Genomic DNA, 13,770 nt, shown 5'->3' with positions numbered 1-13,770 from the left:
TAGCAGACGAAAATTTTGTTTATATTTAGTTGATGATTCAATCATACAATATAAGCTACGAAATTTTTGGACTGTAATGTTTCCCGAAAGTCAGCTTTTTCTCAAGAAATTCAAATTTCATGTTCTTCATATCAAAATGTGTACACTTTCTTATCAGTGATATAGTCGGATTGTTTTCACACTGTTTTTATATAGGCCCAGTTAAGGATAAGAGATGCTACGAATATAAAAATCCTAACAATCTAAATATATACAATATTAACCAGAATAAAAATGGGAATGGAGAAAAAAAGCTGCAATTTTTCTACGCTTATCTGGATGCACCGTTCCTTGTTTCACATGTGTTTGAACCAGTCAGCAGAAGGAAATAATACTTGCATGTCTTGATTGTAGAGTAGTTTCTTTTAGCTTTTACCAACAAAGAAATCACTAAGCCTATATGTATTTTTAGTTGTCGTTGGGGGGCAACACATACTAAAATTGACGACCTTTCCATCTGGCCCGTAAAAATTATTTTAGATTTATTTTGCTTGTTGGTTTAACCTTATTCCTGAGTTTCGTTTTAAAACAAGGTTAAAATTATCTTTTTAAAAGAAATCATATGTACTAAGTCATGGGTATAGAGCAGGTTTTTGGCTATTTTACGTGAGGTAAACAAATTAACATAAAGAAAAAAACCTATTTCTACTCGACCTCCTTTCTGTTGGGGAGGTGTAAGGTTTTAAGATCACACCACGTCATACAAGTGACGTTTAAAAATAACATCAACTTCTGTTATGTAGGGCTTGTGACACTAATAGTAAAATTATTAAGAATGCCCTGACCCGTAAACAGGCGATATTTATATTCCACCCATCTCCTTCTGTAAAATCTATATAACATTCGACTATTTCCTATTTCCTATAAAACTACATGAAGTATTATGTATCCCAATAGATTAACCGGTTTTGTGTACGACAATGCCGGTCATCTCATGTTTGTCCGGCTGGCGGCCGACGACGAGAAGTCTGAACTGTACGTTGTGACAGATCCTACTGGAGCTCCTATTTTGTATTTTGCCAGAAATGGAGAACTCATCAAGGAGCTTAATTGGAGCCCGTTTGGGCAGGTATAATTGGATAGATACATAGACAGACAAATAATTAAAAGTAGTTATAATTTGAAAAGCTTAGAAAATTGACAACCAAACAGTGTTACTAACCCTGAACTGAAATGTCCAAACAACTTTAAAAACAAATGTAGTGACTATTTGGTAAAGGAAACTAAATACCTAATGACGCTTTCAATACAGGAAATGTAAACTTTAAAATAGATAGTAAGACTCAAATATCTCTATATATTATCAGGAATATGCGTTACAAACTCAAAGACAAACATTCATATCATAAAGAGAAAAAAATGTTCTCTTTTATATTGCTTCTAAATTTTTTAAAGGTTACATTTGACTCTGAGCCGAAGTTGGAAATACCTCTGGGACCAGGAGGGGGCATACTGGACAAGGAGACAGGACTTATTCACCAGCAAGGACCTGTGGCCAGCAGACCTTTTGATCCTTTTCTAGGTATTTATCTATATATAGCCCTATTGAAATATTCGCGATCTTGACATCGACTCGTCGTCAAAGATGCCGTGGGTTCGAATCTAGACACAAGCTCAACACCGCGTCATATCTAAAGACGTCATAAATGTTTTTTATTGGTGTTATGTCATATAATAGATATTAACTGTTTGAGTGGGATAATGGCTTTGCCCAAAACAATCGCAACTCATAACCTTGCACAGTTAGGACTCCCAGACAATTATCGTAAAATCAAAGAGCTGAATTGTCTGTTTGGTGTTACCTAACCTAATACACAAATATTTTGTGGGAGGTTAGTTCAACCATGTTTTCTATAGACTAATCTCTAAAATTGGGTTGATTAATTTTTTTTAATACTTGCTGTGATTTTATGCTTTTTTATTAATTATATTTGCTTAAAGCAAAAAGACCGGTTGGAAGGTTTTTTAGGGAGTTTGATATTTGTCTTAGATATTTGCGTTGATAACAATTCCCCCCTCTACAGAGATATGGCCCTGAACATTAGAGACTTAGAGTAAAACTATGCCATTTATAACAGTGAATTTATTTTTTATTATCAGGAATAACAAACACTCCGTCGTTTACTTAAGCAATATCCACTCAGACGTTTGTCTACTCCGACGTTTGTCTGGCTTCTGAGTTTGTCCACTCCGATGTTTAGAAATTTTGCGTTTAGGACTCCTACGTTTGTCGTAGGGCCAATAATTATAGACTTATGGCAAAACTATTAAACTTATTAAAGGTAATTTTATTTAATTTTTATTAGGAATAAGTCTGGTTCCATGTTTTGAAGAGGTTTTATCAAGAATCAGCACTCCTCAATATCTAAACCTATACAGAAACCATGGAAATAATCCTTTCCATAAACATTATCCTGTTTTTAGAGGTAAGTATGCTATATTTCTTTCATATAGGTGGGAGGGAGTTGACAACGGACTGTAAAAATTACTGGTACAAAATTTTATAAAAATTTTCTATCATTCGCTGATTTAAAAACTATTAGAACTAATATCAAATCTTTATGTAGTTATTCAAACTAGTAGTGTCCAAATTTAACCAATAATAATCTACCGAAGGGGTAATTTTGTTTATCATAATTTAGGGTGTACACTGTAATTCAGTGCTTAGTTTAAAATATACAATATGTAACAAATCTTTATTTTAGATGTACCATTATTAAACCCAAGATTAGCAATGGCTAACAGAGCAGGTGAAAGAACAAATAAAGAAGATTATGAATCTATGCATCTATTTAATTTATTCTCAATGTCTCCTCCCCAATTTGGAGAGGGTATAGTACTGAGTTCATCAGTAGATAGACAGGTAAGAATAGTTATTTCTCGCATCGTATTATAAACAGCTTTCCGCGGATATAGAATGTACAATTATAAGATTAAAACCAGTTTTTTTAGCCCCAAGGTGCCGAAGGCAAGGGCTAAAAAACTGGTTTTAATCTTATGATTGTACATTTTTATAGTTGTAGAAAGCTGGATATAATACGATGCTAGACATAGTTTTTTCGTATGGATGAGAACCGGTTCCTATCCACCGGATTCAAATGAATACGAGAAAATATATTATTAGATAGATAAACAAGGATAATAATATCTATAAAAGCGCAGCTATCGAAAAAAGATGAAAGAACAACCGAACATTAGAATATCAGATAATAAATAGTAATAGAGGTTTAATTATTGAAGTTTTTTACCTATAGTATTCAATTTTGAAAACTACTGAACCGATTAGGTTTTCCATTTTGTGGAAGGTCACATAGGTCCCGGTATGGTTTTATGCTTCTTTTAAGATTTTTTGTAGTTGCTTTCTCCATCCCTATATGATTGGATCCCAGCCGCTTGCTTATACATAAAGGGTTTATATTATTGTTCCTAATTGTTCAAGGGAGCCTTATTTTATCCAGAAAAGCTATACCAAAAATCATAGAGTGAGTAAATTGTGATATTTTAAAAATATTACTCATATCTATCTATATTCTGGTTCTAGTATATTCTGGTCCCTCTGGCAACCATATAACTGCTACAGTGCTGACATCTGTGTTGACTAATATGAACTCTATTATTAATATCTGTATATATTCAGGTTCTAGTATATTCTGGTCCCTCTGGCAACCATATAACTGCTACAGTGCTGACATCTGTGTTGACTAATATGTACTATATTACTAATATCTAATTATATTCATGTTCTAGTATATTCTGGTTCCTCTGCCAACCATATAACTGCTAAAGTGCCGACATCTGTGTTGACTAATATGAACTATATTACTAATATCTATTTATATTCAGGTTCTAGTATATTCTGGTCCCTCTGGCAACCATATAGCTGCTAAAGTGCCGACATCTGTGTTGACTAATATGAACTATATTACTAATATCTGTCTATATTCAGGTTCTAGTATATTCTGGTCCCACTGCCAACCATATAACTGCTACAGTGCTGACATCTGTGTTGACTAACTCATACTACATTACTCATATTAAAGGAATAAGATTTATTAAATATATATATATTAAATAAATTAAAGTTGCTTAGACTCTAGCCTCAGGGTAGGGCTTGAGAGGATAGAAAAATAGCATGAAACCTCCATCTTACTAAACCAAGAACAGTTTTTTAAAATCTTTATTATTTCAAATGATATGTTGAGTATATTAGATGAATGTCGTCTTATTTTAGAAATATTTTGCATAATACCTATATTTACACAATTATCATAATAAATCGATAGTCTGGTAGTTCGTAATTCACATGATTGTCATGAAGGGAAATTTTTGTGTACCGAACATTTTAAGCTATCCATAATGCGTAAAATACACTTTGATTTTAATAAATATTAATTATCTACAGAAACTACAGAAAAGGGCGTGTATTATTTCTCCAAACCAACATTAGCAAATGCCAGGGAAGATTTAAGCCAAATTAAAACTTTAGGCTCAAACTCAAACTTGAGTATTCATGAGGGCAAGCTGAGTGGGAAAAGAATTGTTGATGTAAGGTGAGTTTGGATAGATAAATAGATAGACACACAGACAGACAGACTCATATACAGACAAAGAGAGTGACTGACTGCCGAAAAGATAGATAGATAGATGGTAAAAAGGAGTAAACTTGAGAATTCATGAGGGCAAGCTCAGTTGGAAACGAATTGTTGATGTAAGGTGAGTTTTGATAGATTGACAATTTGATAGATAGATGGATAAATGGATAGTTAGTTTAATTTATAGATGGATAAATGGTTTGAAGGTTAGAAGGATAGAAAGATAGATGGATGTATGAAGTATGGATGGATATATGGAAGATATATGGTTAAATGAATAGATGGATTGATGGATAGATAGATAGATAGTTAGGTGAAACATAGAAAGACAAACAGTAAAATAGACAGACAGAAAGAGAAGCGGACAGAAGAATGGACATAAAGACAGACATAGAGACAGACAGATAGACAGACAGAGAGTCAGATAGATAGATAGGCAGTTAAGCAGTAGAAAGTTAAACTAAAAGTTTATTTAGACGATTGATTATGAATTTTATACATTTTTTAGATTTTACGTGGAAGGGTCCCTAATAAACATACGATATGGAGTAACTACAAATGAAGAAATGAAACGGATTTATAAACATAATCTAAGGTAAAAAAATCATAAATTTTTAAACCCTAAAACCTAAGAATCGTCGTAGATAATGCTTTTTTTTACTTGTTTATGTGTACCATCCGATCTCGATAGCCGCTTGGAATCTTTGAATTGAATTATTTCTGGACAGTTTTTTTTAATTATTTTTAGATAGGGCACGGTATAATTTCCATTATAATTGGCCTTTAGAAAAAAATTTTTGCTCATTTTTGGATTTTGTCATATTAAAGATATTTAATTATTAAAAGAATTGCAATGTTCAAAGGGAGTAATTGATATTTAAAATACAAGTAGAACGATGTCTGTCGGTCTGTTTGTTTGTACCGAAGGATCTCGCTAACCGCTGAACCGATTGTTTTTTCCATATAGCTTCTCATAGGTCCCGGGAAGGTTCATAACTGTTTTGGTGGAGGGTATAAAAAGTTAAAAACCCTTCCAAGATAATTAGACCCTAGAAAAAAATACCCCCCCCCCCCCACAAAAAAAGAAAATTGAAAATAAAATAATAAAAAATGGGTTTTGGGATTCAACTCCCCCCTCCTCAAGTGCCCCTAGAGTCCTCTATGGGTGAAGCCGCTAGTATTATTGAATAACATAGGTTTGTAGGTACCTAATTAATTTTTCTTTTAGAAAATTATCGGGAAAATCATCAAATCGGAACACAAAATCAAAGGTAAATGCCTTTTTTTGAGACAAATATTTGAAACGTAGGGCCAGACCTTTACAGTGGGTCCGAAGGCACTACAATCCCAACTATTGCAGCCCTTTGATTGCACGATCTTTATTTAGCAACAGTAGGTACAACTATTAACGCTTTATTTAATGCGGTTAGAGCTTAAATTCGAGCCCACTACCTCCCCAACGACAAGCGGATGCTGATAATTAAATTTATAAAAAGTTGATTAGTTATAACTGAAAAGTACCCATATATTGTAAGTACAGCTGGACAAAGTGTCTCAAAAGTCAGCCATGTGACGTCAAAAAAATGAGGGAGATGAGAGGAGAACTGGAAGAGAAAACCCCTAAAAAAGAGATTGATTTTTATGACGTCACAAGGCTGATTTATGAGATATTTTGTCAAGCTACCTGTCCTTAATGTTTCAGAGCTTAGAAGAATTAAGTTATAAACGGTCAGCTGTATCGTATCCAGAGTTAATGCAAGACCCAACCAACATTGTTTAACTAGTTATAGAGTAGCCGCGCTACTGAAAAATCGCCAATAAAATATAAAAAACAAAAGTATAAAGTAACAAAATAAGTGAAAAACTGAAGCTGAAACCTAAAACAAACATTATTTAATCATTGGTTTTAGGTTCGTGAAATGGAATGAAAAAGTGAATAATTTTTGAGAAAAAAAACTGTTAAAGGTTGTGAAAAAAGTTTTTTTTTATTGTTTTTCGAGCTTAATTATCATATGAAAAAAGACATTAAAAAATAATCATCTAAAAATCAAATGTATTTGCAATCTTTTTAACAAATGCTTTTATTAATCTGTAATGTTAAAAATCGTCGCTTTTTACTCTTTTCTTTTATAAGTATCATAAATGCTTATTTTATAAAAGTTTTAACTGTATTCTTATAGATGAAAGTCAAATCTTTAAAGTCAGTTTTTTTTTTCAAATGCATATTTTTAGTTTAATAGTTACTTTTAAAGATAAAGTTTTAGTATTTAATTTTAAGAGTGATTTTTTTTTATTTAAATGAATATTCTGCCAGTAAAACATTGACGTTCTTTAATATGTTGCAAATTTGACAGAGAAATAATTAATTTCGTCTCAGTAATGTTGAAATTTATCATTAGAAAATTTACTAGCAAAATATTCTTTTTTTTTCGTAATATATGTCCTGCTATCTGTTAGGTCTGGTTAGGAACAGAATTCCCACAGGGATAAGAATTTTTTATAGAAATCTTCCAAGTAAAAAGTGCTTATTTCTTGTTATGGTAAAGAAAAAGGGTCCATATTTGAATTATTTCTTAATAGAAGACGACATGTCTAAAACACAGAAATTTAAGACGACATTTAATTTCCTCCAATTTCTAAACTATTAGTCCTTCTTTTAGCATAACAGTCCCACGTGGTTACAACTCTCAGTAAAGACTATGATTATGTTTTCTATATATTTTTAAGAAGGAGGGCAATCTACACTAAAATCGTGAAATAGTAGGACTATAACTAAATTATGAGATTAAATTTGTAATAAAATTTCCAAACAATCATGAAAGTAAATAACTTTCCAGTATTGCTTCGAAACCGATTAATTTTTGGTGGATTAGAGCCGGTTCTCAGCAATACTGAAAAATTATGTATAGCCTCGTATTATATCCAGTTTTCTATGAATATAAAAATGTACAATCATTTCAGATTTTCGACATCTCGGGGCTAAAAAACAGTTTTAATCATATAATTGTAAATTTTTATATCCGTGGAAAGCTGTTTATAATACGAAGCAATAAATGACTATTCCTGTATTTTATCAGCAGAAGGTGGGCATTGAGAATCAAGTTTGTTTTAATTACATTTCAAAAATTATTTTTAAAATCTATATTTTAAAATAAATTACTTGATGCTGCTTGTAAAAATAAGCATTGGGCAAAAAAAAAAGTATTTGCGTCATTTGGAAGAAAGCCCCCCCCCCCCTGCCCCCTTGATCCAAAAACTTGTAATATTGTAAATATATATAAACATACATACAGCTGTGATATTAAAATTAAATTTATAATTAAAATTGTTCTTTAATTAACTGTTTTTATTTAGAAATGACTAATACACTTTGTTTATACAAATTTATATGTGTCGATATTTCATTACCGAAGCTACTCTAAAATTTTATATTTATTCGTCTGTTTAAAAGCACACCTTTTCTATAAATAGGGCCCGTCCGTCCGTCTGGAAGGGGAAGGGTAGACAGAAAGGTCAAACTTGTATTATCAATTTAAGTTTCTTCTTTTTTAAATTGCTTGGAGAGTTCTCTTGGAAGGTTGGAGTTATATTTCCCCGAAAATAATTAAAACCTTCCAAAGACCTATCAAAATGTTTCGGTATAGTCAGACAGAATGACAGGTTGACTGACACACATCCTGTTACTTTTACACAAGGATAATATTAATAAAAATAAAAAAAATAAAGAATTTATATAAATTTATTAATATTACACAGTAGTAGATTTGAAAATTATTAGGATTAAATTAAAATTCCAAAATAAATGGCCCTACAAAAATTTTGAAAATTTGACCAAAACAGCAAAGATAAGGGAGAAAAGCTGAAAACTATAAAATAGCCATAAACCTGCCAAAAAGGAATCAGACCGCCATGGATGTTTCGTAGTTAATTATGCTCCATAAGGATGGGAATGTTAACAAAAACTTTCAGCCACCTATCTTAATTAGCAGCTGAGAAAATCATATTTCCTCCATAGCTTTTGGACTCACAGACGGACGGATAGACATAGTGAATTATAGAGTAGCTTAGCTACTAATAATGTTGTTACAACTCTTTATGTATGGGGTAGTTGGTGGCTGATTTAGATATCCTTTAATTACAAAACAATAAGTAATAGAACATCATTCTTAGTATAAAACTAGCTAGATGGTAGGAGGGTTTAAGTCTACTCCCCCCCCCCCCCCCATTATTAATTTTAGTTTTTAAAAGTAAAAAATATTAGGGAGGAGGATCTTTTATTCTAATTGCAATTTCTCTTGTGTGCATGATCCTACCCTCCCTAAAAATAGTTATAAACCTACCCAATACCTATGAGAAGCTACAATGTAAAGGAGAACCATATAGGTTAAGCTGTTAGCAAGACTCTCTAGTTAAAAATTATATAACTTATTGTATTATTCCTTAAAATCTTTTGGAATTCTGTAGTCAATATAATTCTGACAAGATTCTTTCAGATTCGCAAAGGCCACGTCCATTCCAGTTTCTAAACAAAGAAGAATAATGATTTATATGAATGAATTATTATGAATAAGTCGAGGTATGGTTTTAGGCTATTTTTCTGCCATTTTATAATCCTTCTAATAGACTCCCCAATACTAGGGGCGCAGCCGCTAGATACCTAAAACCTATTTTATTTTATTGCATGGCACCAAAATTACCTTCAAAAGCATCTAAATCATTTTCTAGTACCCAGTAGAAGGAGTCTGCTTCGTCAATATACGTCACCAGTTCTGATAATTTGGACTCCCAGTCTAGTTAAGAAAACAACTCTATGCTCTTTAATTATTTATTTCTCTATACCTGTATAGTATCCAATATAACCAACCCTAACCTAACAAACAGTCGAAAAACAAATTCTTCCCTATATATTCTATTTTTATCAAGAATAGGGGAGGGTTCAGTGCTTAACCAGGCACTTTAAAGGAATACGCACGTTACTATAATCTGGATGCATATTCGTATAGGGAATCATGGTACCTGGACAAAGTGTCTCAAAAATTAGTCATGTGACGTCATAAAAATGAGGGAGATGATATGATATTTTTTTCTTCTCCCAAATAGTTCCTACATAGATACAAACAGGACAAAGAAGAAGAAATATAGAATGGAATCCAGGTAGCAGATTCTGCCTGACTAGCCTGAAATAAAATTGGAACTTTTAAAATACCCAAAAGAAGTCCTGGCTTTAAGTAAAAATCACATGATTTCATAAATTATCCAGAATATTAAAATAAATGCCTTTCTGAATAATATACAACCCGCCAGAACCACTCACTTTCAGACATGTTTTAAAAAATATGTGAGGTTTTCAAATCTATACTTTATCTTCTTTAAAATGGGCACACCACACATTAAGAGGAATCCTTATACTAAAGTAACAGGATGTTTGTCTGTTTGTTTGTCTGTGTGTCTGTACCGTTGGATCTCGCTAACCGCTGAACCGATCGGGTTCTCCTTAGCAGGGTAGATTCTCATGGGTTCTGGGAAGGTTTATAACTATTTTGGGGGAGGGTACAACCACCCTCCCAAGAGAAATGACAAAAAAATCGAAAATGTTTAAAATATATGGGAGACTTCAACATAACATAAAGAGGTATCGTAACATAAAGAAGTAACGTAGAGACTTTAACAAACAAAAACAGCTAAAGTGCCACTAGAGGCCTCTAAGGGCGTAGCCGCTAGTATTATAATATATTGCTTCGCTTCTAAGAATATTTTCTTTGTGACCCCTATAAATATCAAAATCTATACCTCGTCCCATCTACCCTGTGCCTTCTCGCCATTGTCCTATCCCTTAAGATCCCTAAATAAACAATAACATATTTATTTAGTGAAAATATAAAGAGCAAGAGTATTCCTTTGATCATTTTGATCTCATTTAAAACATGTTCGTTCGACTCTTTCACTTTCTCCTGTCATCAATTCTTTATGAAAAACGTTGTAGGATTATAAGAGGAACTTTATTAGTGCCTATAAAAAATGACGTCATGCTGGCCTACCATTGGTCAATTAAAATGTATACCAGCCTGCCATTGGTAATTTAGTCTGTATATTAGCCTTACATTAGTCATTTGTATTGTATAATGTCATTTTTTTCAAAGAAATTCAATCGAAAATGTATCTACATGGCACGTTGCAAGTTATGCCTGTTACATTAGTTCTTTCAAATTACAACTTTGCTTGTAGAGTTCTGTAATAGTGTGTATTCATCTTGGAAATCTTTAATCATTTTAATTTTAAATTTTGACATTAAATTTATGTATAATCATTATGCAATTTGTTTAAATTTTTAATTACTAATGAATTTTGCATAAGTCTTTTTTTGTTGTGGGGCTACATAGACGTCACAGCTTTTTTTGGGGGGGGGAGGGTAAAAAATTTTAGGGGGGGGGGGGTAATTCGTATTTTTTTTTTGGGGGGGGGGGGGGTAAAATGGCGCGCGAGGCACGCCGAAATTTTTTTTACCCCCCCAAAAAAAAAAAAAATTTTTACCCCCGGGGTAAAAATTTTTTGGGGGGGGTAATTTAAATTTTATTAAATATTTAGTATAAAAAGGCATGCAAAAAAATTTTTTATTAGAGATTTTTTATTTTTTTTAAATGGGGGGGGGGTGATTTGGCGATTACCCCTTGGACGTCTATGGGCTACTCTATACTTTGAAATGTTCGTCTGTATGTCTGTATGACCGTCTGAAACGTGATTTTCTTGGCTCTTTTTCAAGATAGACAACTGATATTTTCAAGTATTATTTATATTCTCATTCTTCATATGTTCACACAGTTTCATTAAGATTTGCTTATTGTTTGGGTGCTAGATCGAATCCTAGATTTTCAAGTTATTAATTTTAAAGGTTTCGTGTTTTCTTTGAAGTTTTTATGACACTGCTTTATAGTTCAACTTATGAACGTTGTCATCCTTGTTTCTTAGTTATTAAAATTTGTGCTAATTTAATTAAAGAATTGATTCCTGGAAGAATTTGATTGTATTGATATCATTTTTGATTGATGTGCTACGTTTCTTCAATGCCTAAAAATCACAATACATTAAAATCGCTTTAAATCCTTTCTGTGTTGATACCTCTTCTCTTAACTATAATACATAGTAGAACGATGTATATCTGTCTCTCTCTCTCTCTGAAGCTTAAGATCTCGGTAACCGCTGAACTGATTTGATTGGTTTTAATCTTATATAATTGTACATTTTATATCCGCGGAAAGCTGTTTATAATACGTTTCTTACCTCAATCTCCATTTCTTTTCTTTGTTTCTGTAGCCTTTTCAATTCTTCCTCTTCCGCTCTTCTAAAAATACGAAAATTGTTATTTATCGCATCATATTATAGACAGCTTTCCACGGATATAAAAATGTACAATTATAAGATTAAAGCTACTTTTGTTAGGCCCCGAGATGCTGAAGGTATGGGCTAATAAAACTGGTTTGAATCTTATGAATGTTAATTTTTATATTTGTACAAAACTGGATATTATACGATGCTAGACATAATTTTTTCGTATGGATGAGAACTGGTTCAAATCCACTGGATATTAATAAGTTTTGAATGAATAAGAGAAAATATATTCTCAGTAAACTGAAACAATAAGAATGAAATCACTTCTTTGACTGCCATGACCTAACCTAAAGGAAGGAAACTTCTTAAAAATTTAGGGCAGGGGGATATTACTTGCCTTTTAGCATAGTTTTCCTTTGCAGCTGCTGCTGCCTTCTTCATTTGTTCCTCAAACTTTCTTTGTGTCCTTTTACACATGTAACTATAGAATAAAACTGACAGGAACTAAATATAAGCTAAAGCAAGTTTTTTAAACTATAGAGATAGATAAGATAGATAAATAGAGAGAGACAGAGAGTGAGAGAGACAGAGAGGGACAGAGAGAGACAGAGAGGGACAGAGAGACACACAGAGAGAGAGAGACAGAGAAAGAAAGAGAGACAGAGAAGGAGAGAGAGAATGAAAGAGATAGAAAATGAGAGAGAGATAGAGAGAGAGAGACAGACAGACAGACAGACAGACAGAAAGAGAGAGAAGAAGAGAGAGAGATAGAGAGACAGAGAGAGAGAGAGAGAGAGAGAGAGAGAGAGAGAGAGAGAGAGAGAGAATGAGAGAGAAAGAGAGAGATAGAGAGAGACAGAGAGAGACAGAGAAAGAGAGAGAGAGAAGGAGAGAGAGAAAGAAAGAGATAGAGAGAGACAGAGAAAGAGAGAGAGAGAGAGACAGACAGACAGAGACAGAGAGAGAGAGAGACAGACAGAGAAAGAGAGGGACAGAATTAGAGAGAGAACGAGAGAGAGAGAGAGAGAGAGAGAAAGATAGAGAAAGAAGGAGAGCCAGAGAGACAGGGAGAGAGAGAGAAGGAGAGAGAGAGACAGAAAAAGAGAGACAGAAAAAGAGAGATAAAGAGAGAGAAAGAGAGAGAGAGAGAGAGAGAGAGAGAGAGAGAGAGAGAGAGAGAGAGAGAGAAAGAAGGAGAGAGAGAAAGAAGGAGAGAGAGAGAGAAAGAGAGATAGAAAGATAAAGAGAGATGGAGAGAAGAAGAGAGGAAGAGAGAAGTTTTGATAGTGCATTTAGAGAATAGTGATAGTGAGAGAGAACCGAAGAGAGAGCAGCATTACAGATTACAGGAATGACATGATTACTTATAGAGTTGCTTTGCTACTATGTTTAACTAATGTAGGGGTAGGAGATGACATTGTATTAAAAAATGGGGGAGGGGGGGGGGTAGGGTTCAGAAAAAAATAAACCATCACTTATAATTTTATAGTTTAACATTCCTGTTTATTTCATTGTTCATCCGGGAAAAATAATCTATAGAGCAGTTTCATATAAAAACATTGAAATAATAAATCACGAAACCTTGTAAGATTTATAATGTGAAAATCTAAGAATCTATATAAAACCTCAACCAGTAAGCAAATCTTAATGAAACTTTGTGGGGATATGTATATTGTAAACTTATTTAAACCTAAAAAATATCAACCGTCTATCTCGAATAGGAGTAAAGAAAATAATGAAAACCTAAATATCTATAATCGAACTAGCATCCCAACCAATAGATAAATCTCAATAAAACTGGAAAAGTATGCAG

At 32.9% G+C, this 13,770-nt stretch overlaps 3 protein-coding genes across 4 annotated transcripts in view; 2 read left to right on the top strand and 1 right to left on the bottom strand.

The window, feature by feature from the left end:
* The first annotated feature begins 270 nt into the window (after positions 1 to 270).
* On the top strand, positions 271 to 3,889 carry LOC145306446 (teneurin-a-like). Its single transcript, XM_080148542.1, has 7 exons — positions 271 to 364; positions 937 to 1,108; positions 1,435 to 1,561; positions 2,346 to 2,465; positions 2,745 to 2,902; positions 3,677 to 3,747; positions 3,883 to 3,889. Exons 2-7 carry the CDS (start codon positions 974 to 976, stop codon positions 3,887 to 3,889), a joined length of 618 nt encoding a protein of 205 aa, XP_080004668.1. The 5' UTR covers positions 271 to 364; positions 937 to 973.
* A 506-nt stretch (positions 3,890 to 4,395) lies between these two features.
* Positions 4,396 to 7,992, top strand: LOC145306445 (teneurin-m-like). Its single transcript, XM_080148541.1, has 5 exons — positions 4,396 to 4,399; positions 4,442 to 4,589; positions 5,140 to 5,226; positions 5,860 to 5,902; positions 6,334 to 7,992. Exons 1-5 carry the CDS (start codon positions 4,396 to 4,398, stop codon positions 6,409 to 6,411), a joined length of 360 nt encoding a protein of 119 aa, XP_080004667.1. The 3' UTR covers positions 6,412 to 7,992.
* A 364-nt stretch (positions 7,993 to 8,356) lies between these two features.
* LOC145306517 (uncharacterized) overlaps positions 8,357 to 13,770 on the bottom strand; it is a 195,048-nt gene continuing 189,634 nt past the window's right edge. The window contains exons 3-10 of one of the 2 annotated variants that reach the window (XM_080148662.1): positions 13,459 to 13,490; positions 12,355 to 12,425; positions 11,910 to 11,970; positions 11,640 to 11,696; positions 10,530 to 10,585; positions 9,329 to 9,423; positions 9,074 to 9,153; positions 8,357 to 8,763 (exon numbers count right to left, since the gene is read on the bottom strand). In XM_080148662.1, coding sequence (XP_080004788.1) covers positions 8,752 to 8,763; positions 9,074 to 9,153; positions 9,329 to 9,423; positions 10,530 to 10,585; positions 11,640 to 11,696; positions 11,910 to 11,970; positions 12,355 to 12,425; positions 13,459 to 13,490 — 464 coding nt within the window. In that variant the 3' untranslated portion in view covers positions 8,357 to 8,751. The remainder of the gene's footprint in view (positions 8,764 to 9,073; positions 9,154 to 9,328; positions 9,424 to 10,529; positions 10,586 to 11,639; positions 11,697 to 11,909; positions 11,971 to 12,354; positions 12,426 to 13,458; positions 13,491 to 13,770) is intronic. The other variant, XM_080148663.1, reaches the window with a different exon arrangement.

This window comes from Acartia tonsa, chromosome 14 (assembly GCF_053477335.1).
Source record: "Acartia tonsa isolate MP-2025a chromosome 14, ASM5347733v1, whole genome shotgun sequence".
In the NCBI taxonomy this organism is placed as follows: domain Eukaryota; kingdom Metazoa; phylum Arthropoda; class Copepoda; order Calanoida; family Acartiidae; genus Acartia; species Acartia tonsa.
Note: the sequence above shows the minus strand (reverse complement) of the source record. Positions and strands in the feature narration are given on the sequence as shown.

Excerpts from the sequence above, each read along its gene's own strand:
- LOC145306446 (XM_080148542.1), top strand. The coding sequence starts at position 974 with ATGTTTGTCCGGCTGGCGGCCGACGACGAGAAGTCTGAACTGTACGTT. Across the intron at positions 1,109-1,434 it reads ATTGGAGCCCGTTTGGGCAG|GTTACATTTGACTCTGAGCC; the intron begins GTATAATTGGAT and ends AATTTTTTAAAG. Across the intron at positions 2,903-3,676 it reads GTTCATCAGTAGATAGACAG|GTTCTAGTATATTCTGGTCC; the intron begins GTAAGAATAGTT and ends GTATATATTCAG.
- LOC145306445 (XM_080148541.1), top strand. Across the intron at positions 5,227-5,859 it reads ATTTATAAACATAATCTAAG|AAAATTATCGGGAAAATCAT; the intron begins GTAAAAAAATCA and ends TTTTTCTTTTAG. Across the intron at positions 5,903-6,333 it reads ATCGGAACACAAAATCAAAG|AGCTTAGAAGAATTAAGTTA; the intron begins GTAAATGCCTTT and ends TTAATGTTTCAG.